A 27,623-nucleotide genomic window follows, 5' to 3' on the forward strand; every position below is an offset into this window, starting at 1 on the left:
AACATACAAAAAAAGATATCAAAAATAACTCCTAGGTCTCTGACTGAATAGAGAATGATATTACTCATCAAAAGGGAGAAAACAGAAGAAAGAGCAAGTTTGGAGGGAAAATAGTAAGTTTAGTTATAAATGGGGTGAATTATGAGGTACCTGGGAGACACATGCAATATCCATTAGGCATTTAAACAGACAGCTCTCCACTCAAAACTGTGTAGGATACAGATATGTATTTGTGAATCATCAACCTATAAAAGGTAATTAAAGCTATGGGAATAGAAGAGATCATACCAGCAGTCTGTAAGAATGAGAACCGCATCAAGGCCATATCATATTTAAGAAGTGAACACAGCAAAAGTAACATGCAAAGGAAAGAACCAGCCAAGCTGAAGCCAAAAGGAAACGAACATTTCAAGAACTGAGTTACCAAACGATAACAAATACTTCAGCAAAATTTAATAAAGAGAGTTGAAACAAGTACACTGCTTTTTAGCAATGGACCAAAATAGTATCATCTAACACCCCAAACTTGTTTTCTTTTCCAAATGTTCCAATTTTGTTGGTGGTAACACCATTATCCACTCTTCAAGCAAGCATCACTACACTCATCTTTAAATCTTTCTTCTTCTTAATTCACTACATTCAAACTGTTAGCAAATTTTATAATTTCGTTCTTGAAAATGTATGTCACAACTTCTCTTTCTCCTTTATTCACTATATATTATTCACCTTGGATGAGGATTACCAAAGATCCCCATCACCTCTCAACTGGATAACAGTAAAAACTTCTCAAATAATATCCCTGCTTCTAATCTCTCACTTTTCAAATTCACCTTGCACACTAATGTGACCTTGGGCATGCCATTTAATATCTACAAGCCTCAATTTTCTCATCTATACAGTGAAGATACTACCTAATTTGGCAGATTATTTTAAGGACTTAATGATGAGAGCTGTAAAACACTTACAGTCCTAATATGTTGGCAATTAATACTTAATATATAACAGTCATTGATATACACTGCTAATACCATTACGCACCGCATCTGGCAGACATAGTGGCTGATACACACTATTAATATAATAGCACTATCCACAGTACCTACAAGTTGCTAGCATTCATTAGGTGCTTGATAAATGTTTGAGGGAGGGAGGGAGGGAAAGGCAAAGTCAAAGAATTATGTGAGATTAATTCACCTAAATAATTTTTTAATCAAATCAATACCTTGCTTAAAAATCTGTTGTCAACTGTGGAAAATCCTAAATTATCTTACCTTTTTAAATTTTAAGGCCCTCCATAAACTACTTTCTCATGCTCAGTATGAGAAACATTCACTATAATCAGATAGATCTTTCTCTTTCCCATCAGATCATTCTTATTCTTACTTCCCTGACTTTCCTCATTTTGTTTTTTCCACAAGAGATAACCTTTTTATCCCCTCCTCTTCCAAGATCTTCATTGCTCAGCACCAGGAAGCTCTTTATTTCAATAGTAGAAATATAAGGTAATTAAGATCCAGTCAACAGATATGCTAGTAGGGACAGTCTACTCTAATAGATACGAAAGAAGGAGCCATAGGTGTAGTGAATGACAATGTGGGAAAATGAAATGATGAAAATCAGAGACAAAATAAAAACAAAATGGCTACATATCTGGTAGCTGTGCCTATAGTTCTAGTTACTTGGGAGGCTAGGGCAGGAGGATCACTTGAAACCAGGGGTTCAAGACCAGCCAGTGCAACACAGCAAAACCCACGTCTAATTTTTTTTTTAATTATTACTTAATTTTTAAAAAAATCTGTAGTGCTTATCCATGACATATAAATACTAGAAAATCTTTTTCTTTGGTTTACAGCAGGGAAAGGGAACAGAGGATAAAAATAATGGTATATATGTTTTTTCAACATAAAGACATGACAGAAGGAAAATAACGTCGTACTGTAAGAGGAAAGGATAGAAAAAGAAAAGGTAACCAAATGGTTAAGTAAAGTAAATAAAAGTGCAGACATAACTGAAAGAGGTGTTAATATTAAGGAGATAGAGATAGTCAGCAACATTAAAAGAGGCCAAGGAAATAAGATAACAGATGGGAACAGATCAGCACAGATTCAACCAAGTAAAACTACAAATTCAAACTAAAAGATGATGGAATTCATTAATCTAGGAGATAATCCCTAAGTTCTGAGCAGACTCAACAGACTGGTCAAGATGGAGATCAGATGACAGAAATATAAAAAATAAAAGAAAATAAAGAAATAAAGGAATAAGCCATCTCAATTATTCCTTACGCTCTTACAGAAGTTACACTGAGGCTGGCTAAAAACAGACATTTTTTTTTTAAAACCTAGAAGAATACTGGTAAAATAACATGCTCACCTCATGATGTATTCGCTGATAAACTTTTTGTTCATTGTCTAATACTACAAAAGATTCAGAGGGCGCCGCATCCCCATTGAAAATGAAGCTTAAATCCCCTCGTTGGCACTTCATGTCAGTAAAGTCTATGAGAGTTGTGTCAAGCCTGTGAAAGATGGGTACATGAGAAACTGACAGACAATATTATGATAAAATTTCATTAATAATTAAACAAGCTTTGTTCCTTCTGAACTCGAACCAAGATGCTAATACCATATTTTAAATTAGATAAGAGCTCAATTAAAATATTTTATTAAAAAAAGAATATTTAAATATATGTTCCATTTTACCTAAAATTCACTGTTTTTTTTTTTTTGAGGCAGAGTCTCACTTTGTCACCCTTGGTAGAGTGCCGTAGTGTCACAGCTCACAGCAACCTCAAACTCTTAGGCTCAAATGAGTCTCTTGCCCCAGCTTCCCAAGTAGCTGGTACTACAGGCGCCTGCCACAACACCCGGCTATTTTTAGAAACAGGGTCTCGCTTTGGCTCAGGCTGGTCTCAAACTCATGGGATCAGGCATCCACCCACCTCAGCCTCCCAGAGTGCTGGGATTACAGGCGTGAGCCACCACGCACAGCATAAAATTCACTTTTCTAAATATATATGTAGTTCATTAACCCAGTAAGAAAAAAATGTTTCCCCTTTGTTAAAGTATTTCCCTTAGTATATACTTGTTTCCTACCCTTACTAAAGTTACCCAGTAAAAATAACTTCATCAGGGAAGAGTGAAAAGGAAAGCAGACTTGTTTAACATTCTTTGAAACTTTAATACCCAGTCACTAGTTCGGCAGAGTATTTAACATTGGTACGGCAATAGATGGGCCACATTCTTCATTAACAACTGCCCTTTGACCTACATCCATGTCTTACACCTAACCATCTGGTACCAAACCTAACTTTATCCTTTAACTTGATAAACCATTTAACCTACTCCAAATTCTTGGCTTTCTGCTTATTTCCCAGATTCAGACTAGCATTCTCTTCCCCAGCTGACACCACCACAGCCTGAAAACCTTACAGATCATTCTGCATCAAATTTCATGGATTCACACACTTGTGTATTTATTGTGCTTTCTGGTAACCTGAACCTGGCATGGTCTAGCCCAATGGGCTGTTCTCAAATAATATTCCACCAATCATTACTTGCTGAAATTAAGTAAAATACTAAAATAGAAAAGTTTCCAAGTACCCCGAAGTGCTTTGATCTTGAACAAAGCTTTATAGATTACCAGTTCAGGATCAATCCAGCTGACTGGCTGCTCAAAACACACAGTCCTTAATCCAAGACACTGGTTAGCCCAGCTGTCAAGAGATGCTGATTATACCCCCAGGAAGCTCCTTAAGTTTTTGTCAGAGATCTACCTTGGCTACTGGATTTCTAATGTATATAGATAGGAATTCATTATTTTGCAGGTTGTCAGTTATCACAGACAAGGCAAAGTGAGACAGCATTCTTGGTTTCCCTATACATGACAAGCTGAGAAATGTAACATACCTCGCATGATGCATCAAAAGAATAACTAGGGTTACATATAATTTATCACCAAAATTAGTAACATTAAAAATTAAAGAACTCTTTGAAATTTAAAGAATAAAAGCGATACTGTTAATAATTTTACCAGGAAAACGGAGGTGAACCAGAGCAAAGAGGGAAGTATGATACAAGGTATACAGATGGTTTGAGCCATATAAAATACACATACCACTCAAAAAGAAATCAGGAAGCCCTAACAAAGGCAGCTCACTGAGTCTTACAGGAGTGAACAATGCTTTATAGCTGAATACTAACTCCTGGTCCATTCTCAGTGGCCTGCTCCATATGCTACTAAAGAAGTCCTATCATTGCTTGAGCAATGGCCTAGAGAAAAGAGTATCATTAAAAGGGCTCATCTCCTATCTCTGTAAGATGTGGCCTCCTGATAATATGAAAAAGGAACAGATCATTATACACACACACACACACATACACATACACATGGACTATTTGGGCTCCAAGCTTCAGTTATCAGGAAACTCTTTGTTCCACATAAAAGAAAAAATGGGCTAAAAACAATCTCATGGCACCATTCCCTTCTTGCCCTTCCTAGATGAGGACAGTAGCAGTGGGCTGCCATGAATCGGGATAAAAATGGCGAGGAAAGAGATATACAGAAAGACAAAGAAAAAGACGGATATGGTGACATTTGAGATCTTATATCTAACAAAACCTAAAATCAGTCTCACAAAACTTCCTGGTTATATAATCTCATTTGGTCAACTTTTATTTCATCTATATTTTTATTTGCAATAGGACTATCCACCTTTTGCAATATCGTCAACATATTAGACAGCCTACTAAGATGTATTACATAAGTCTCATAATTGATAAAATGATCACCATGATGGTATTTTAAAGCATTGACTAATCATTGGCTTTAAGCCTATGAGCCAAAATATTTTTTATTTTTGCTATATAGATACAAAGAACAAAAAGTTACTTATCCAAATGCAAAGATGTAAACAGAAAATACTCTTTGTAAGATGTAAGCTTGAAAAATGCTAAACCACACCAAAAGGAAAATAAAGCCTCGCTTTTAGTCAGGAAAAGCCTGACAGGAGACAGTTTTCAGTGATCATTTCCATTAGTGAATATGGATTACCTCTTAATTACTAATATTTATAGTGAAAATATTAGTACTTTCAGTAATAGTTTTGTGTTCACTCTTTCTATTTTTACTAAAGCACTGCTTCCTCTTTGATACTAGAGAATATATTTCAAATGATTACATAGCTGTCATGAGATAAAAGTAAACTTTAAAGATTTTTCTTAGACCATATTTTCAAATTCAGCTTCATTTTAAGTGACGTTCAAAAAAATTATCTTATGACATTTAAAACTGAAAGTTTTTATTTAACATTAATAGATTTTTTCCCCCTTTAAATAGATTCTTAGCATCTAGGCAACAAACCTTTGCCACTCATGTAAAAGCTAGCCTCTCCATTAATGTAGTAAGGTATTTGACAATGAGAACTTCAGAGCCTATCAGTGGTGTAAGCCCAGGATCTGAGCGTCTTGCTAAGGAAGTAAATCCCTGTTGACCTCCATTACAATTACTCTCCTCCGGGTTCCTGTGCTAACCATTTTGGGGTTTTATAATCTATACTTACTATATAATATGCATCACAACATTTGCTTATTAAAGTCATATACAAATGTGAAATAGTTTGTTGTAAAAGAAAGAAGTACCTTTTTTCTAAACCTAAAAATCAAACAGAACTAAAACTAACTTTTTAAAGTAGAACACAGAAAATGATAGTTCTGGTCGGGCATGGTGGCTCATGCCTGTAATCCTAGCACTCTGGGAGGCCTAGGCAGGTGGATAGCTTGAGCTCACAAGTTCAGGATCAACCTGATCAAAAGAGAGACCCCCATCTCTACTAAAAATAGAAAAACTGAGCCAAGAGGATCGCTTCAGCCCAAGAGTTGGAGGTTGCTGCAAGCTATGATGCCATGGCACTCTACCCAGGGCAACAGCTTGAGACTGTCTCAAAAAGAAAAAAGAAAAAAAGAAAGAGAGAGAGAAGGAGGGAAAGGAGGGGAAGGAGAGGATGGAAGGGAAGGAGGGGAAGGAAGGAAGGAAGGCAGGCAGGCAGGCAATAGTTCTCCTAAAGTACAGACTGCCTTTGCCAAGCACCTATATTAAAAGTATTTTAACTGATGAAACCTTAATAAGTACCAACAAAAGGCTCCTAAATTAAATCTGCATCATTACAAAATCCTTTTCTACTTTTCTTCTACATTTTTCTGTATTTTCCAAGTTTCCTATAATGACCATGCATTTAATGAGCACTTTCATAATGAAAAACATCGGAAGGGGTTATTTTTAAAAACAAAAAAACCCCGCTAAGTCATGGAAAAAGCCCAAGTGCCCATCGATCCATGAATGGATTAATAAATTGTGGTATATGTACACCATGGAATATTATGTAGCCTTAAAGAAAGATGGAGACTTTACCTCTTTCATGTTTACATGGATGGAGCTGGAACATATTCTTCCTAGTAAAGTGTCTCAAGAATGGAAGAAAAAGTATCCAATGTACTCAGCCCTACTATGAAACTAATTTATGGCTTTCACATGAAAGCTATAACCCAGTTACAACCTAAGAATGGGGGGAGGGGGAAAGGAGGGAGGGAGGGGGGCGGTGGGCTGAGGTAGGGAGATTGGCAGGATTACACCTGCGGTGACTCTTACAAGGATATATGTGAAACTTAGTAAATGTGGAATGTAAATGTCTTAGCACAATAACTAAGAAGATGCCAGGAAGGCCATGTTAACCAGTGTAATGAAAATGTGTCAAACGGTCTATGAAACCATGGTGTGGTGCTCCATGATCACACAGCTATGATTTAATAAAAAAAAAAAGAAAGAAAGAAAGAAAAAAACCCAGAAACATCTAACTTATTCAAATTCTATTGCTTAATGATAATTATCCTAGAATTTATTTCCAAATAAGAATTATCTCCACAATAATTCAAAATATTATATAATACATTTTCTTAAAAATAGTTGATTCTTAGAAGTTTCTGCTTTATGACATGGTAACAAGAACAAATGATAAGAAGTCAAGTCTTGACTAGGCCACTAATCTGTAAAATTCTCTTGTAAAAAAAAAAATCATATAACTTCTCCAAGTTTTCTCATATAAAAATGAAGAGATTTTATGAGATAATCCTTTAAGTTATTTCTATTTCTAGATTAGGGGTGTCCAACCTACCAGCCTGCAGGCCACATGCTGATATTTTGAAGAATATTTTGCTTATCTGTCATGGTATCAGATATCCAGAAAAATATACCTGGACCTTTTGTTTTGCTCAACAGTGATTTTGTTAGTGTTTGTGTATTTAATGCGTGGCCCAAGGCTACTCTTATTCTTCCAATTCATGGCAGAGGAAAAAAAGGTTTGAGACCCCTATACCCTTATATATACAAATCAGAGGTACAAAGATACAGATACACAAAATTTTATATACATATATACATATGCATAAACTTGTAAACATGCTATTGTATATCAGATATATAAGCTGACATATTCACAAGCATGATAGTTAACATATATGTAATTTATAAATATGCCTACATTATTATTAATATAAAGCTAAAGATGTAAGGAAATGATTAAAATGAATTCTTTAATAAATTCAACAGATTTATTTTCCATCAAATCCAAATATTAATTTTAGTTATAAAAGGAATAGAACAAAAAGTTTACAATTAGCCTTAAAGTGCTCATTAGAATGTACAGGCGACTGAGCAGATGCACGGACAGACACACAGATGGGTAAACCAGGGAGGGAAGGATAGGTCTTCCTTATGTGTCTCTTATGCCTTAACAAATCCAGCATCAGAGAAGTAACCGTTATAAATCTTAGTATATTACATTATGTCAAAATTTTCACTCTGTTTACCTCCTAAATAGTCTAGCTGAATAATAATATCTCTGCTTTACTCAAGGTTTTACATCTTTGGTTTCTTATCTATGATGTATCTCAAATGAGATAAAATATTGTTAATCTATTATACCATTTTTAAGGCAAAAACATATGTAAACTAGGAAGACAGGAAAAAAGCTTCCTCAAACCTCAACTTTCTTTTACTCAAAAAATGAATAAATAAAATGAAATCACCTTACCTGATATTAATACCTTGTTTGTATATTTTACATGCATCAGAAGGCAGAATTCGGGAGAGTAAAGGCACTGTTTTTTTGAAAACAAAAGATAAAAAATAACTACCTAAATTCTGAGACATTTATAAACCTTCAAACTAAAAGAAAACATTTTATTAATTTGCCAAATTATGGTAATTTTTACATTTAAAATAGGATTTTTCACTTATAGTAAGGCAACTATGAGTGATATCAAATATCTACTGTTGAATCGTAAGTGAAACACAGTTGAGCATACTCCCGCCCTCCCCACAAACACACAGGACAGGGGCCGGCAATGTGATGCCACTCTGGGATCCATACTGCATACAGGTGAAAAAACAACCCTACCGTAACTAACCTCTCCTGAATGTGTCACCAGCATCTATCTAATTCCTCAAGTATAACTAGGAAAAACAGCAGGAAAGTAATGTGTATTAACAGAGATTTCTTTGGAGAAAGACAAATTTGAATTTGAATCCCAAATAAATGCCTTTGCAATTAAAGCGCACTGTATCTCAGTTACAACATCTGTAATATGGGAATCATACTATTTACCTATAGATTTACAATGTTGCTATCTATAATTCATACCAATACCACCACAATCTATTTTCTGACAGTTGTTTTTTTATTGTTGTTGTTATTTATTTCCCCAGCTACGGTTGGGGAAATGTACAAAGGAAAAAAAATGCATCTCAAAATCTTGAAATTAAGACTGTGTAACATTTACATATTTACATAAGTATTTGTGTGTCTCTGTGTGTAAGATACATTACATGTATGTCCTATAAAATGTACTGTTTTAAAAATAGGCGATCTGTAGTCTCAGCTACTTGGGAGGCTGAGGCAAGAGAATCGCTAGAGCCCAAGAGTTTGAGGTTGCTGTGAGCTATGACACCACGCACTTTACTAGGGATGACAGAGTGAGACTCTGTCTCCAAAAGAAAAAAAAAAAAAAAAATACGAAAGAAAAATTAGAGAAAATTAAAAGCTAGGGTTTTTTACTTAACTTTCCAAAAGCATTAATACTTTCTAATTAACATTAAAGGTATATACCTAATCCATCAATGCCTCTTTTAGATCTTTAGATGTCATTTAATCCAAAATGGCTTCCAGCCTTGAAGACAGTTTTCTGAACATTTTATTGCACAAAAATAAGAAAAGTTTATTGCCCAGTTACTTTAGATGAAGAATATAAGAAATCATTTTCTGGTAAAATTTCTCCTTTTTTGAAACAAAAGTTGGTAAGAGAAATAATAGTGTAAATAAATGATCCAAGCTCCCTAGTAGACTCGTAAATGGGGAAGAAAAGAATTTATCTTGCAAAGGTAAATCAATAAATGACTAAAAAATATCTCAGTCAAAATTAAGACCTTTTGGGGTGGTGCCTGTAGCTCAGTGAGTAGGGTACGGGCCCCATATACCAAGGGTGGCAGGTTTGAACCTGGCCCTGACCAAACTGCAACAAAAAATAGCTGGCCTTTGTGGCGGGTACCTGTAGTCCCAGCTACTCGGGAGTCTGAGGCAAGAGAATCACCTAAGCCCAGGAGTTGGAGATTGCTGTGAGCTGTGACGCCACAGCACTCTACAAAGGGTGATAAAGTGAGACTCTGTCTCAAAAAAAAAAATGAAAAAAAGAAAAAGACAAAATTAAGACCTTTCATAAATAATTAGAACAATGTACAACCACACAATATGTCAAGATAGTGGCTAGAAGTACACAAGTAGCTAAATAACTGAAAGATAAAAAAATGTACATGATCAAATAATGTTAACTAAATTCTTCACTGTATTTTAAAATTTCCTGAATTCAGTAGTCCAATAATTCTATAATCATTTTCTCTTTTCTGAAAATTATGTACATTGAACCATAATCATTTTAAGCCTGCTTTTTGTAAAAAACAAAACTTACAAAATAAACTTTCAATCTTAAAAATAAGAATTATTAAAGTTACTAATAAAGTTGAAAAATGAAAAACATCTTTCTCCTTAGGGCAAGTATCAAATTTGTTATGCTAACATTTCTATATAATAGTAATTTTTATACTTGCATTTCTGCATGAGAATATATGTCATAGTAAAACATAGCACACTCTTACCCCAGCTTTGAAAATCCCAGTGAAGTTCTAGATAAAAGTCACCTAGCTGAGAAAAAATATGAATAATTAACCATAGTAAACAGCTCTTATATCTATTTAATATATTACTTAAAAAAAATCTATTAATATCTAAAGTCTATATAGGTGGGATTAGGAAACAATAAAGAATTAATTTCAGTGTTTAGAGTTTGAGCAAACCAAAGAATATGTCTGGTTATTACTTAAAATAAAACATTATAGTAGCACTCATTACTATATTTAACTACAAAGGAAAATATGCATCACTGTATCTGAAACTGATAGCCATTTAAATTGGTATCAAAAAATATTCCATTTCTCAGCATAATAAAAATAATAAATATAGGTATTATTTTGAAACAGTTAACTGTACAAGTGTTATTAAAAATGACTACCAAAATGATTATTTGCACAGTCTCATACTACTGTAAAAAAATGGTCTAGTGCAACAGAAATTTCTTTTCTGTGAAAGGATAACACAAGTTTACTAAATCTGAAATATGTCATCTTACAATAGCTTTAGGGAAAATGTTTATTTCACAAATTAGAAGCTAGACATCAAAGACTATAACTGTGAAGAGAACTACTATATTCAAATACTCTTTCAAAGAATGGATACATCCAGAACATAAGCATACAAACACAGCAATAAGTTAATCTTTCCTATTTCAAACAATGAAAAAAGTGAATGTTAATAGCAGATATTATTACAACATCAGTAAATCATTTCTCTGACTCTTTCTGTATCTCTTCAGATTTCAAAAAAACCAAAAAAAAATTTTTTTTTCAAAAACGAAAAACAGCCTCACTGAGGGAAGACAGGCTTTCATCACATGATCAGTACAGGTCTACTTTCTCCCGCAGTTCTTGCAGGCAGCAGAAATACAGAGGAAGAGAGTAACAGTAGAAAACAAGCCTCTCTTCCTTTCTATGCCAATATCCCCAGCTATTAGCACTAGGAGGTAGGGCAGACAATAAGAATTTTTGTCATGTAAAGAAAATACAAACTGTTCCTTATTGCAACAGCAGCTTTAGCTGTTAAGACAATCTTCCAATTCATCTGATAAGGAAAAACAAATAGTTCACTACGAAAGTTTTGAGATAAGACTATTGTATGGTCCTGTGGTCCATTATTTCACTTCTAAGAAACACAGTCAACAACATCCTTTGGATTCACCTGTGGAGGTTTTAAGTTGCTCGGCTTATCAGTGTTGCTGGGAGGGCTTCATTTGTTTCATGGATTTTACATTTCTTGATTTTTATATATCTCAAAACTTTTGTAATGACCCATGTAATTGCCATTAATTATGACTTAATTCCTTTTTTATACAGCTCTTATTTAATTTACTGAAAATGAATCTTTATCTACGAAGATTATATTTATACATTATTATTACAGTATTTTATAATTTTAACTATTGCTTAATTTAAGCATGATTTTTATCATTTCTTGACCCTTAATAATCAGTGAGAATTTAGACAATATATTTTAAAAAATGCTTAAAACTACATTTACAATTATTCTTTAGGTGCAAAATCAGCAAAGAAATACGCCCTACCTCTTTCAGGGCTTTTAATAATCGAGGTCGTTTTTCTTCAACGCTTTCCCTGGATTGCTGCTTAAGCTTCCTTAAAAGAGCTGTAACTAAAGTTTAAATTAAAAAATAATAATTAATTTAAAGTAATTTTCATCATGCTATAAAAAAAATCACTGGATTATTATAGATGGACAATAATACATGTATATATGTAGAGGTATATGTGTGTTTATGTACAGCTATAAAACCAACATATTTTAAAAAGCAAAAATATCAAAGAGTATTGTTTACATAACTGAAGGTCTCTTCAAATGTAATAGAAGCTGAGACACAGAAGTCAGGAAAGACAGGACAACAGTGTGCAAGGTTCTCCCATCTCCACATCCTTACCAACATTTATCATTGCCTGTCTTTTTGAGCCATTTTAGGCTGGGCACAGTGATGAGTGCCTATAATCTTAGCACTCTGGGAGGCTGAGGTGAGATGATCACTTGAGGTCAGGGGTTCAAGTCCAGCCTAAGCAGGAGTGAGACACCTCATCTCTATAAAAAAAAAGAAAAATTAGCTGGGTGTGATGGTGTATGCCTCTAGTCCCAGCTACTCAGGAGTCTGAGACAAGAGTATCACTTATACCCAAAAGTCTGAGATTACAGAGAGCTCTGATGACACCACTGCACTCTAGCCAGGGTGACAGAGCAAGACTCTTGCTTGGAAAAAAAAAAAAAGAGCCATTTAACTGCAGCAAGATAGATGACATCTCATTGTAGTTTTGATTTGCATTATCCGATGACTAATGATGTTGATCATTTTTCCATATACCTGTTGGCCATTTATATGACTTCTTTTGAGAAATGCCTATTTAGGGTAGCGGGTAGGGCACTGGCTCCATATACCAAGGGTAGCAGGTTCGAACCCGGCCACAGCCAAACTGCAAAAAAAAAAATAGCCAGGCGTTGTGGCAGGCGCCTGTAGTCCCAGCTACTCGGGAAGCTGAGGCAGGAAACGTCCCTAAGCCCAGGAGGTAGAGGTTGCTGTGAGCCGTGACGCCACAGCCCTCTACAGAGGGCGATAAAGTGAGACTCTGTTTCTTAGAAAAAAAAAAAAAAGAGAGAGCGAGGCATTTTTAGATCTTTTGCTCATTTTTTTTTTTTTTTTATGTTTTTCTGAGACAGAGTCTCACTTTGTCACTCTTTGTAGAGTACTGTAGTATCTTAGCTCACAGCAACCTCAAAGTCTTGGGCTCAAGAGATCTTCCTGCCTCAGCCTCCCAAGTAGCTGGGACTATAGGCACTCAATACAACACCTGGTTGTTTTTAGAGATGTGTGTCTAACTCTTGCTCAGGCCAGTCTCAAACTCCTGAGCTCAAGCAATCCACCTACCTCAGCCTCCCAGAGTGCTAGGATTACAACTATGAGCCTTTTGCTTATTTTTTAATTGAATCACTTGATTTTTTTTCCTATAAGGTGTTGGAGTTCCTTATTTATTCCAGTTCTTTTTTTTTTTATTTTTTTTGGCTTTTTTATTTTATTTCGTTGCTTATTTTTTATTTCTTTACTTTTTTTTTTGTTGTTGAGACAGGGTCCCACCCTATGCCCCTGAGCAGAGTGCAGTGGACGTGGTAGCTCACCACAACCTCAGACTCGGGCTGCGGGCACCCCGCTGCCTCAGCCTCCGGAAGCCACTGGGATTACAGGCGCTCGCCGTGGCGCCCGGCTGGGTTTTTCCATTTTTTTCACGAGTCGGGGTCTCACTGTCGCTCAGGCGAACCACTTCTCAGACAGATAGTTTGCAGTATTTTCTCCCATTCTTTCCCAAACTGTCTCTCCACTGTTGATTCATTTCCATTGCTACGCAGAAGCTTTTTTGCTTGACGTAATCTACTCCCATTTTGCTTTGGTTGCTGTGCTTTGGGTGTATACTCAAGAAATCATTGCCCAGATGAATGTCCTAAAGCATTTCTCCAGTGTTTTCTTTTAGTAGTTTTATAGTTTAAGGTCATAGATTTAAGTGTTCAATCCATTTTGATTTGATGTTTTGTATATGACTAGAGGTAAGGAGCAAGTTTCAATCTTCTGCATATGAATATCCAGTTGTCTCAGCATCAGTTACTGAAGAGACTGTCCTGTTCCCACTGTATGTTTTTGGCATCTTTGTCAAAAAGGTAAGTTCACTATAGATGCATGCCTTTTTTCTGGGTTCTCTATTCTGTTCGATTTGTCTATGTGTCTGTTTTTATGCCAGTACCATGCTGTTTTTGGTTACTACAGCTCTGTAGTATAATTTGAAGTCAGATAATATAATTGCTCCAGTTTTGTTCTTTTTGCTCAGGATTTCTTTGCCTATACTGGGTTTTTTGTGATTCCACAAAAATTTTAGGATTATTTTTTCTGTTTTTGTGAAAAATGCCATTGCTATATTAATAAGGATTACATTGAATCTATAGATTGCTCTGAGTATATGGACATTTTAACAATATTGAGTTTTCCAATCCATGAACATGGAATGTCTTTCCATTTTTTTGTTTGTCCTCTTTAATTTCTTTCATCCGTGTTTTATAGTTTTCATTATAGAGACTTCTTATTTCTTGGGTTAAGTTTATTTTTAGATGTTTTATTTCATCTGTAACTATCATAAATGGTATTACTGTCTGGGTTTCTTTTTCAGATTGTTTACTGTTGGCATACAGAAATGCTATGATTTTTGATTTTGTATTCTATAACTTTACTGAATTTGTCTATCACTTCTAATAGGGTTTTTTGTGGAGTCTTAGTGGTTTTTCTAGATATAAGACCATATTTGTCTGCAAATAAGGATAATTTGACTTCTTTCTTTCCAAATTGGATGCCATTTCTTTCTTTCTCTTGCCTGATTGCTTTAGCTAGAACTTCCAGTACTATGCTGAATAACAATAATGAAGTGGGCATCCTTGTCTTGTTCCAGATCTTACAGGAAAGACTTACGGTTTTACCAATTCAGTCTGATATGAGCTGTGGGTCTGTCATATAGTTTTTATCGTGTTGAGGTAAATTCCTTGACCACTTTGAAAATGTATGACAAAGAGAACTTAACCTACTCCAGGAGTTGAGGAAAGATACCCCTCAAAAGATATAAGTTCAAATCTAAATGAAAGACTGGCAGTTCAAGGTAAGGCAACAAACCAACATGGAATGCTGTCTCTTTCTCTCCACACTAACATTTTATCTGCCACAAATATAAGACAAAGGCTGACAAACTTCCCCAAATTTCTGTAAGTATACCATAACATAAATTTGTACAAACTATGAGCAACTCCTAGAGAAACAACGAACTAGATCATAGCATACATAGGAAACCAGCGCTATCCTGATCAGAGGAAAACCAGGGACCATGGAGGAAGGATAAATTAGGGAAAAGGACCTTTAAGTGGTATCCACAATGTAATGCAGAAAAGCAATATCATATTCAAATTTTATTAATTTTAAAGTGAAATGATTCTAAATAGTCTCTGACAAGTCATTTAGCACTGTTCTGTAGCAAAAGGACATTGGCAAAATTATCAGAAATCAGAAAAAAAGACAAATAGGCAAAAAAATTTTACTAATATTTGATTTTTAGATTATTTTTTAGATTGATTTTTTAAAATAAAAAATAATTTTCTTTTCTTTTTCTTTCTTTTTTTGAGACAGAGTCTCACTATGTCACCCTTGGTAGAGTGCCGTAGTGTCACAGTTAACAGCAACCTCAAACTCTTGGGCTTAAGTGATTCTCTTAACCTCAGCCTCCCAAGTAGCTGGGACTACAGGTGATTCTCTTGCCTCAGCCTCCCAAGTAGCTGGGACTACAGGCACCCATCAAAACGCCCAGCTATTTTTTTGTTGTTGTTGTTGTCATTGTTGTTTAGCAGGCCCGGGCTGGGTTCAAACCCACCAGCCCCGGTGCATGTGGCTGGCACCCTAACCACTGAACTATAGGTGCCAAGGCTAAAATATATAATTTTCTATGCTCAGAAAATTTTAACTTAATATGAGCTCATCAAAAATTTAAATCACAATACTTAAAATAATTTCAAAGTATATACATGTTTAATACCATCATAAATATATTTATATTAATATTTCTAAATATGCTATTAAATTTTTTTTCTTACATTGTCATCAATATCTGAAGATCTAAATATGTGCCATAAGAGTTATCAATTAATTATCTCTGTATAAGAAAATTACTTTACAACCAGATCTCAAATACATGGGCCTCAATCTTTTACCTTAAAATTTATTGCCAAGTATCTCTTAACTAATTTTTCCATGAAAACTTTATTGGCCTTCCCAATAGATTATGAATTTCTAAACAGTAGAGAATGTGTCTTTTTTGCTCATTTGATACACACATATGCTTTATAGTAAGGATTCAGTAAATATTCCTTGAATTTGAATAAAAGTATCCTGAAGTCACAAAATTCTCACTGTGCATCAGAAACTCAAAAGCCCATCTAATTTCCTTTCTCCTCTGCTAGTGGTTAGAAAAAAACTCAAGAGAAAGCTTCAGATGGCTTGTTGCAATTTTTAATGCATTCTCAGTCTCTTTGGGATTTGTACATTTTTATTTCCCAGAAATAATTCTTGGATTTGGATTTCTTCTTCCTCTCATAAGGGTCTCCTGATCTTTGTCCAGAAGGAACAACTGTCAATGCATAACAGAAAATATATATATTCATTTAGTTGTTAAATACATGTATCACAATTTTATCTCAAATTTTAGGCCCAAATATTGTTCAAGAAGTTCAGGAAGTCCATAAAAGTGTTAATATGTGGAACACATATATAAAGCTAAACCATAAGAAAGTGACAAGAAGAGCCCACAACTTAGCTCTAACATCATAGGAGTGTTTGCATTTCTTTAATAAAACACTTTATTTCCTTCCGTAAAGCTAGATTTAATTGATCCTTTTCAGCCTCAAACTGTAATATTAAATAAAGACAATATTTCCATTCATTCAGATTTAGATTTTATAAAACCTTCAACTATTGATATGTACTTGGTAAATAAGACCTTTACATGAAGTTAAAAAAAAAATATACGGGTAGAATAAGGGAGAGGGGAGAAACTGAACACTCTGTATTTTGTAAAAGACCATGTAACATGTTTTAGAAATACTGTTTTAAAGACTAAAACAAAATAAAAAGTCTTGCTCCTCATTTCTAGCAAAGCCTACCCAGTAACTAAACCAGATAACTATTAAGACACCATTATTATTTTTAGTTCCAATTAATAGTCCATATTATTAAGCAGTTGCTAGAAGGGCCAGATAGGTCTCAACTTTTTAAAAAAAGTCCTTTATTCTGGAACACCAGTAAGGCAGAATGCTGCAAAAGGAGAACAAATAGTAAACATATACTGAAACCCACTTCCTCAATTCTTTCTGTTCACTATTGACTGTTCAAGTTCCTAAGCCATGAATAATTCATATACATTTACATATAACTGTAAAAGTTCATCATATGGAAATTTACATTAAAGAAAAATATTTCAAATTCATCACTTTATATTTTTAGTACACACATCAACAACAGTAATTCGCATTGCTTACTCATCTGTCTATCTCCATAGCTGATGGCTTCTGCCAGAGGGCTCCATCCCTGAGCATTTTTCACCTTTACTGGAGCATTGTGAGCCAAGAGTAAATGGGCACATTCTGCAATAGAAAGTGGTAATAATATCAAAGGTCATACAATTTTTAGAATCTCTAAATATAAATATCATATAAAAGTTTAATATACCAAGTTAATCTATGAATAATGACTATGTCAAATTAAGTAATTTATGAGTTCATATATTAAACACTAAGTTATTTCATACTCCTAGATTCCATAAGTAACCATTCTGCTACTTAAAAACAAACTGAAACTTTCTGCAAAGAAAAGTATTATATTCCCTAATAATTTTTCCCAAGAGTGTTTTGAGATTGTTTCTATACTCTAAAAGACAACCTAAGAACTTTAGGAGTAATTTACACCTAAATACCTAATATCTAATAAGACCCAAGATAGGATTTGTATGCCTTTAATGTCAAATAGAAAGTTCACTATTTCAGGAAAAAAAAAATGTGTTTTCTAAAAGGATCAATAATGTTTCCATAAATCCTTAATTTTCAAATTTTATAATTCTTGTGGTTGGACAAAACATCCCAAAAGAGGGCAAAATCCTGCTTATGACAAATCTATTTTTCATGTAATCAAAATTAGGTACAGCATTTCTTTCCTTTTCTTTTTTTTTAGAGACAGAGTCTCACTTTGTCGCCCTTGGTAGAGTGCCATGGCATCACAACTCACAGCAACCTCCAGCTCTTGGGCTTAAGTGATTCTCTTGTCTCAGCCTCCTGAGGTAGCTGGGACCACAGGCGCCCACCACAACGCCTGGCTATTTTTTTGTTGTTGTTGTTGCAGTTTGGCGGGGCCTGGGTTTGAACCCGCCACCCTGGGTATATGGGGCTGGCACCCTACTCACTAAGCCATAGGCGCCGCCCAGTACAGACATTTCTATAGGTTGAAAAAACTTCTTTTAATATTAAAAAAAAGTATATTAACAGGAAATAAATTAAAACTGAGGCCAGGGGAAATTTCGGTATGATAGCCATTCATTTGTTCAATCAATCATTTGGCAAATATTTACCAAACGAAAGTTTTAATGCCATTTCTAACCACCTGGTACTGTTTTTAAGAACTGAAGAAAAAAAAAATAAGGTCTTCTTATGAGAGAGCTTTTATCCTATGTTGGAAAACAATAAATAAATTAATATATACAAGGGAAAATAAATATAATGGTAAGTGCTCTGAAGGAGCTAATGGTGTTGTGACAGCATCATAAGGGTAGGCTAAGGTGGAAGAAGAATGGCCCTACTTTACCACCATTCATAGAGATAGAAGAAACACAAATAATAGTGGGGAACTTTATGAAACACAGACATTTCACACAGATGTTTAAGTCTGCTAATAGTATATAAGAATATAGAAACAAGAATGTTTATTTCAATGTTTTTTGTAGTGGCAATTATACTGAAAACAAAATGAATGCCCATACGGGGGTAGTAAGAGACTTATGTCACATGTACATTACTGAAGTAATATATAGCGATTTTTAAAGAATAGAGTAATATCAACAAGAGGAGTCAGCCTGAATGGTCAGCAACTAGCCAAGTATGGAAAATTTAGCATCAAAAAGAATAACAGGACCAGTCACAGTGGCTCACGCCTGTAGTCCTAGTACTCTGGAAGGCCAAGGCAGGTGGATTGCTTGAGCTCAGGAGTTTGAGATCAGCCTGAGTAAGAGCAAGACCCCATCTCTAAAAATAACCAGGCATTATGGCGGGCACCTGTAATCCCAGCTACTTAGGAGGGTGCAGTAAGAGGATTGCTTGTACCCAAGATATGATTTTGCTGTGAGATACGATGCCACAGCACTCTAGCTTGAGCAACAGAGTGAGACTCCATCTCAAAAAGAAAAAAAGAAAAGAAAAAGAATGGGGTAAAGAATGACAACATATTGAAAAATAATAATTGGGCTCAGCGCCTGTAGCACAGTGTTTATGGAGCCGGCCACATGCACCAAGGGTGACGGCTTCAAACTGGTCCAGGCCAGCTAAACAATAATGACAACCGCAACAAAAAAAAACAATAGCCAAGCATTGTGGTGGGCACCTATAGTCCCAGCTACTTGGGAGGCTGAGGCAAGAGAATGGCTTAAGCCCAAGAGTTTGAGGTTACTGTGAGCTGTGATGCTACAGCACTCTACCAAGGGCTACATAGTGAAACTCTGTCTCAAAAAAAAAAAAAAAGAAAGAAAGAAAAAGAAAAATAGTAATTGATAAGCCCACAGCATCAAAAAGAGGTCAAGTTCTTCTTTATAGAAAAATAATGTAATGACAGCTAGTAAATTGCAAAGAAATGATAAAATTAGAAAATTAGCATATTATAACACCCAATGTAATAAATAATTTAGGCAAAAGTCTTTAATGAATGCTAAAACCACTAGGTAAGAGGCTGTGTGCTGGGAAATAGTATATTCACCTGTACCAAACTACCCCAAGACTACTTAGTAACAGAAAAATGTTTTATACTGGCTATATCTGAAGATCACCACCTTAAGCAAGAAATCAAAGATAGCAGCATTAACCATGGAATCACCTAACATTGTGTGTTTCCTAATGTGATGCAATATAAGGTTCTTAACTTTGCCTAAGAATTATTCTTTCCGGAAACATTTATCTTGATTCTAATCAAGTTTCTATGGCTAATACTTAATGCACAGAAAAGACAGAGGGTAAGACACAAGTTTAAAAATTACCAAGAGAAAATAATCAGGCAAATTCAAGACAGAGGACATTCACCAAGATAACTGAGCAAGACTTTTTAAAGTCAGGCACAAAGATGACAATTAAGATTTAATAACCAAATACAATAAGTGAAACTCAATTGGCTCTTGTTTCAATATAAAACAAATACCTATCAAAGATATTTTTGGAACAACTGGAAAAAACTGAATATGCATGGCTATGAGATGATGACAATATTATTAATATTCTTTAGTGTGATAATAATGTGGTTATAAAAAAATACCTGTATTATCAGAGATGCATGCTGAAGTATCTAGGGATAAAATGTCCTGTCATTTATGTTAATTTTCAAATGGTATAGTAAAAATAACACATATAACACAAAGAAAGATTAAAAAATGTAATACAATGTTAATTACTGAACCTATATGGAAAATACTTGAGTGTTCATTGTGATAATCTGTCAAATTTTCTGTATATTTAAATTTTTTCATGATAAGATACTGAAAGAGAAAAGGCAATGAGGCCATGCATGGTGGCTCACACCTGTAATCCCAAAACTTTGGGAAGTCAAGGCGGGAGGATTGCTTGAGGTCAGGAATTCTATATCAACCTGGGCGATATAGGGAATCCTATCTCTACAAAAAAATTAACTTAGCTGGGTGTGGTGGCACATGCCAGTAGTCCCAGCAACTCGGGAAGCTGAGGTGGATCTCTTGATCCCAAGAGTTTGAGGTTACAGTAAGCTATGATCACACCACTGTACTCCAGCCTGGACAACAGAGTGAGACCTTGCCCCTATTAAAAAAAAAAAAAAGAAAGAAACAAACAAGGGAAGGAGGAAAGTAGGGAGGGAGGGAAAAGAAATTTTTAAAAAATCAACCAGTTTGATGAAAGTATTTCAAATTGTATATAAAACCAGCGAATTGTACCCCATAATTGTATTAACGTACACAGCTATGACTTAATTAAAAAAAAGAAAAAGAAATTTTTAAAAATCAAAAAAATGGAAATGAATTGTAGCCATCCTAGCAGGCTGAAAGGAATTTTCACAGTGTATTGCCAATGATACCATGTTATCTCCTAAATACAGAAGTGTATTACGATTACTTTTTTTTTTTTTTAAAGAGACAGAGTCTTATTTTATCACCCTTGGTAGAGTGCTGTAGCATCACAGCTCACAGCAACCTCCACCTCCTGAGCTTAAGTGAATCTCTTGCCTCAGCCTCCTGAGTAGCTGGGACTATAGGCGCCTGCCACAACGCCGGGCTATTTTTTATTGCAGTTTGGCTGGAGCCAGGTTCAAACCCACCACCCTCAGTATATGGGGCTGGCGCCCTACCCACTAAGCCTCAGGTGCTGCCCTATGATTACTTTTTTAAAAAAGGAATGACTAAAAAATCACACATATGAGTATGTGTGTTCAAAAATATATATACATATTTGTATACAATAATAATAAGAAGCATGAGGGAAAGGATGGAAGAATACCCAGTATGTTATAACATGGATTATCCCTGTTTATTCGGAGAAGTGGTTTAGTAAGAAGACTGATGATGGAAAGCCAAGCTAAAAAGGATTTTTAAAATGTGAAGAATAAAAATAAATGGATCCTCCCCCCAAAAAAATAATCTATCAAGGTTTTTTTAAAGGGTTTTGTATATATATTTGTATGTGTACAGGCATAAGTTAGGGGAAGATAAACAGGGACTTCTGAGGCTATTTCATGACAGACTTTTGAGTAAAAAGAAAAATATGGCAAAGTACTTCACAGTGATCCTATTTCAGTAAAAACAAAGTCCTTGTGTTGTTGTAAGTAAAGAACAGGTATGAAAGCATATGCAAGAGGCCATAAATATTAATTATATCAAAAAAAGAAGTGGAGAGATGTTTATGTATCTTTGCACTTGTATTATTTCACTTGTTTCAACATTCATGTATTAATAACCACAAAATCATCAAAAAATATTTTAATAAAAATTATTTAAAAAGCAGGATGCACAACATTATCTAAAGCAATATCCCAATTGTATAAAATAAGGTACAAGATTAGTATAAGATTTATATATTATACTAGACATGTCAAAAGTGTTTTCTGATATGCCACAAAGCCTGAAGGACGGGTGCCCCTCACTCACTAACTGAAGTGGAGATTGGCAACTAACAAAAAATCAAATAATCACATATGCAAATGACCTTAATTTTTATACTTAAAGTATTGGATCAATCAAATGTCCTCTCTCAACAATGAATAAGAATAGCAATTAATACTAAAAAAACAAGGTAGTTAACAACTGGGCATTTAAGTCTTAAAGAATGCATAAATGTGCAAGGAGGAAGTCGGGACTGGAGGAGTATGGACGCACTCAAATTATGGAAAACAGAAATCACATGTAAACAAGAACCATAATGGTGATAAAATACAGAGAGTGTGGATGGGATAAATAGGACAGCTGGGAATATAACAGAACGTCCAGAGAGATCCTTATGAGACTGAGAAACCATATTAATTCTGGAGTTATTTCAGGGAAAAAACAAAAATCTACCCCTCCCCGCCAGGCAACATGGCCAGTTTTAGTCAACAGACCCAGAAATTCCGAAAAAAATCAGACTTCTATAGTAAAAAAGAATAAAGTTATTCAGTAGATTAAAATGAGAAAAAGGAAGCAAATCAAAGTGTCGAAGTCCTCTAAGGTGTATCTCTCTTTCCCTCAACCAACAAACACTATTTGACTGCCCTGGAAATTTTACTGTATTTACAAACAAGTATAAAACAGAAAGTGCCTCTCAACAACAAAATCAATAAAGGTACAGTATATCTCAACAGAGGAAGATAAAAAAAAAAAACAGACTGTCTAAACTGAACCATGGTATAATGTAAAAGCAAGTTATAGAACACTAAATGTAAGGTAGATGTTTTATCTTCTACTACATGCCCCAATCTCACTCTTGAGGAAACAAATATAAAAAGTACAAAAGGACCTTAAAGAAACAAAGCAAAAAAGGGTACACAACTGGAAAAACGTAAATGGATCAGTATTTATGGGTTGTGCCTACTCTACATGAAAAGGACACAGAACAAATACCAACGGTATTTGCAGATCCTGAATTATTTAACCAAGTGTTTCCCAAAATACATTCTATAGAACACTAGTTTCTCAAAATACTTGTGAAAAAGAGCAAGCATCAAATAACTGTGGGGAACATTATCCACTGTGGCCAACACATGCCTCAACTTGTAACTTCATAATGCGTATTAGCATATCAAAATTCTAACAAGTTCCACAAGAAATAAAACTGTTTAATTTTTATCAACCCAGTATTTTCTAGGAAGCTCGTTTATCCTCTAAATTACCTATCAATATTCCATAAAATGAATGTTTTATGATCCATTTTAAAACAAACTGATATAAACCTATGATAGCACAATAGCACATTCACCTAAAATTAGAACACCTAGAATGGTAGACGAGTTTCATTTCACCATCCAATTCTGGTAAATCCACATTGACTACTAAAGTGCTAACTTAGGAAGGATTTTCTTTTCTTTTTTTTTCTTTTTCTGAATTCCCTGACCCAACCAGGAGAAGAAAGGACTCTTCTAGAATAGCAATCAGACTTGGCAAGCTGTGTGTTGACAACCTGTGACATAGACCATATCCTTTTTGAATAGTACTCAGGGAAAAGAAAACAAGGCAATAATACACCATAAATCCAGATTCTGGAACCAGACATCTAAGTTAAAGTTTAAACTCTGCTATTTTACTCTGGGCAACTGCTTAACTTCTTAAGGCTAATGTTTTTCATCTATAAAATGTATATAAAAATAGCATTAGTTATTGTGAGGGTTCAACAGGTAAATGTGTGAAGTAGGAAAAAGCATCTGGCACATGTAAATAATCAATATATTTTAGTTATATTTTAACTTTTGAGCCAATGCCCTTTGGAGGGGAAAACATAAATTTTTATTGATCAAGTTTAGACACTATATCTGAAATACATTCACCAAGGTAGCTGTATTAGAGATGTCTATTCCTGCCCTATTCATATTCCTGCTACTTCCTCTGAATTCCTGATTTCCTCTCCTACTCCTAAATCTCAGCCATGTCAGCCTAGCTGGCCAAAGCTAATTTCACAGAAGCAGACAAATGCCATCACCCATCATCACTGTGGTTCAGCCTGAGATGAACCGGACCAGTCAAACTTTTTGCTCAAAAGTCTGGGAAACTAAGAAACTTAAATAGTTGTTGGTGAACACTGAAATCAGAAAGTCATAAAGACTTAGGATTCTAGAACAATTATTTTAGATCATGTTTAATTTCAGTAAATGGAAAAAGTCAATCAAGAAAGGGGGAAATATCACATATATGTTAGAAAAAGAAAAGGGAGACATACCACCATGAGAGACAAATGATAGACAGGAAAATAGGAGAAGGGCTGATCCCTCAAGATGTCTTGATTCCTATTTTCTTGAGACCTAGCTAGTCCCCATTTTTTGAGTGCCCATAATATATAGCCTTTTAATAAATCTCTGTTTACTTAGAAGCTACTCAAGTGAGTTTGTGTCTTGTAAGAAAAAATATAATAAACACTGTAACCATAACTTTGAAGATAGAGATTTGATTCACCAATTATACAGAATTAAAATCAAAATTAAATTATCTTATAGGTATGTAAACATAAAAACCAAACCGACAAAAGAACGTTGTGTTTCAAAAAAAAACAAATTCTAGTAACATCCCTGGGGTCAGTATACCCTCAGATCAAATGTTTATAATGAGCTATATTATACCATATAACAATAAGAAATATTCATAATGAAACTTCTAGATCATTGGAAAGAAAACTGTTAACAGAAATTCATTAGTCTATTTAAAAATACAGGAATTAGCTGGTAAGGTAGCCCATGTCTGCAACCCTAACACTTTGGGAAGCCAAAGCAGGAGGACTATTTGAGGACAGGAGTTTGAGACCAGCCTGAGCAACATAGTGAGACCTTAAAAATAGAAGACTGAGCCAGGCATTGTGGCATGTAGCTGTAGTCCTAGCTACTTGAGATGCTGAGAAAGGAGACTTGCTTGAGCCTAGTAGTTTGAAGTTGTAGTGATTATGATGATGCCACTGCACTCTAATCTGGGCAACAGAAAAAGACTCTGTCTCAAAAACATTAAATAAATAAATAAATGATAAAAATACAGGGGTGTATGTTATCAAAACATTTTTATCAAGCACATTCACAGTTGAAAAATCTAGCACTCAAAGAATTGTTGATTAGCTATAGGAAATCCTTACTATCCAGAATCCAGATAATTAAAATTCTATTATATCTTGGAATAACCTATTAAAGTAGATCTTTTAAAATGCCTGCCTCTCTAAGAAAATGCCATGAAGGCTACGTTTAACAGTTTGATGAGAATATTTCAGATTGTATATGAAACCAGCACATTGTACCCCTTGATTGCACTAATGTACACAGCACAGCTATGATTTAACAATAAAAAATAAAATAAAATAAAATAAAACGCCTACCTCTGAGTTGTTTTATTTTTAAATTAAAGAATAAACAAGTATAAAGTTTTTACAATTACCTACTATACAAAGGCTTAACTTATGAGCTTAGATATATATATATATACACACATATATATAGATACAAAATAGGCCATATTAAAAACCTAATAAAATTCTTCTAATATTAAAAGTATTACAATAATTAATAAACATTATTTGGAAATAAGTATCCTGAAATTATAAATTCCTGCTTGATAAAATAACCAAGTATGGAAAAAATATGGTTTCAGAAGACATGAAAGTTAGATAGGATACACTCTAATACTTTTCAAAAGAGTTATGAAAAATGTGAAAATATTGCTAATTTTAAAATATTGAATTCTAAGCTGAATCAGCAAATCAAATAACCAAGAAATTAATTTTTAAAAATTCAAAGACAAAATGATCCTAAAATTTGTAAACTAAATTGACATGAGTGAAGGTAAACATAAAAAAGCAAATATTTACTAACCTTTATTTCCTAACATCACAGCAAGATGTAAAGGAGTATTTCCTAAAATTAAAAAAAAAAAAAAATTAAATTAGAAGGTGCAAAAACATAAGAAAAGTAGTTTCACCTCCTTCAGAGATCTCAATGACAGACTTTAAAACAATACAATTGTAAAATAATACTGATTACATGGCAAATTCAAATTCAGATAATGCCATGTTTTCCAAATACCATGTATTCCTCTCCATCTTCCCTCCCAAAAAGGATAACCATTTGGCTTTTGAGATTTCTTATCTAAACAGATTTCACAGATTCCTTTTGCTATTAATTTCTCTACCATATTGCTCTTTGTTCAATTAGCAAACAATTTAAATACCTACTCACCCTTACAAACAACAATCAGTAAAACCCAATCCTAATTAAGATGTCACCTGTTAGATACTGACATGAAAATAAATTATTTTTATTATTTATTAGAATAGAAGGAGGTACAGGATAACAATGGAATACAGGGAAGAACTCCTGACTTTGCTTGTACAGAGAGTTAAATATTAAAGGATGTATCACACTGAAATGAGTTTTAAAGGATGAGTTAGAAATTTGTAGGTGAACAAAAGCAACATTGAATAGCATTTGAGGTATTTTTTAAAAATTCCCAAAATCACATTCAAATGCAAAAAGAATTTATATTTGGAGGGAGAGACAAACAACAAAAAAGTTATTATTAGTCAGAGTAAAGAGCCTGAAGAACAATAAACTTAACAGAATAAAATTAGAAAGATAAAGAAATATAAAGCTATCCTATGGAGTTTGACTATATTCTATAATATTTACCACAGAATGAGTACTTATCTCAAAAAGATATCCTAAGCCACACTTATAGCCTAAAAGGATCTTGTTTATTAAGGAAAAAGAAAAGCAAATCAATAGTAATATGTGAAAATAAAAATAAATAAAATTTATGTATACCAATTTTTAGATTTCATCAATTTTACAAAAGTTAACAATTCTGGCCAATAAAATGAGCTAAACATTATTAAAGGATAATATGTATGATGAAATAAACTTCACTACTTTTTAAAACAAAATTTAGGAACTACCACAAATAAATTCATTAAATTAAAATTATCTCTGTTTAGTCACTTTGCAAAAAATAAATAAATAAATAAATAAACTCTCCCCAGAATCCTGAGTTACAGTAAGTCTCTTGATCTTAAAGATTAGGAACAAAAAAACCATAGTGGAGTTAGGGATATAATTCATAATATATTTTTCAGAAATAAGAAGTACAAATTTCCATTAGTGATAAGATAAAAGAATCTCCTCCTTCTGTGGGACTTAACACTCCAAGTTTTCACACCTCAGAATTCTTCCTAGTTTGAGATACGGAAACCACTATAATATACATTGTTTAATTTGTCTCCAGCAAAGAAGTTTTGCTCACAATATTATTTAACAAGTGAGTCTCAATAGTTACCCATCTCATAAAGACACCAAAGAGCACTCTGGTACAGAAAAGTTCTCCGTAATGTTTCTATTTCCCCCCCAAAGGCC

At 34.2% G+C, this 27,623-nt stretch overlaps 1 protein-coding gene across 1 annotated transcript in view; it reads right to left on the reverse strand.

Annotated features, from left to right (window-relative positions):
• The window catches only part of ANKRD13C (ankyrin repeat domain 13C), a 91,437-nt gene that overhangs the window by 38,827 nt on the left and 24,987 nt on the right, over positions 1-27,623 (reverse strand). The window contains exons 2-7 of the mRNA XM_053591808.1: positions 26,091-26,132; positions 17,327-17,431; positions 11,781-11,866; positions 10,204-10,249; positions 8,087-8,153; positions 2,374-2,518 (exon numbers count right to left, since the gene is read on the reverse strand). Of these exons, the coding sequence (XP_053447783.1) occupies positions 2,374-2,518; positions 8,087-8,153; positions 10,204-10,249; positions 11,781-11,866; positions 17,327-17,431; positions 26,091-26,132 (491 nt within the window). The remainder of the gene's footprint in view (positions 1-2,373; positions 2,519-8,086; positions 8,154-10,203; positions 10,250-11,780; positions 11,867-17,326; positions 17,432-26,090; positions 26,133-27,623) is intronic.

The sequence above is a fragment of the Nycticebus coucang genome, chromosome 5, assembly GCF_027406575.1.
Source record: "Nycticebus coucang isolate mNycCou1 chromosome 5, mNycCou1.pri, whole genome shotgun sequence".
Lineage (NCBI taxonomy): Eukaryota > Metazoa > Chordata > Mammalia > Primates > Lorisidae > Nycticebus > Nycticebus coucang.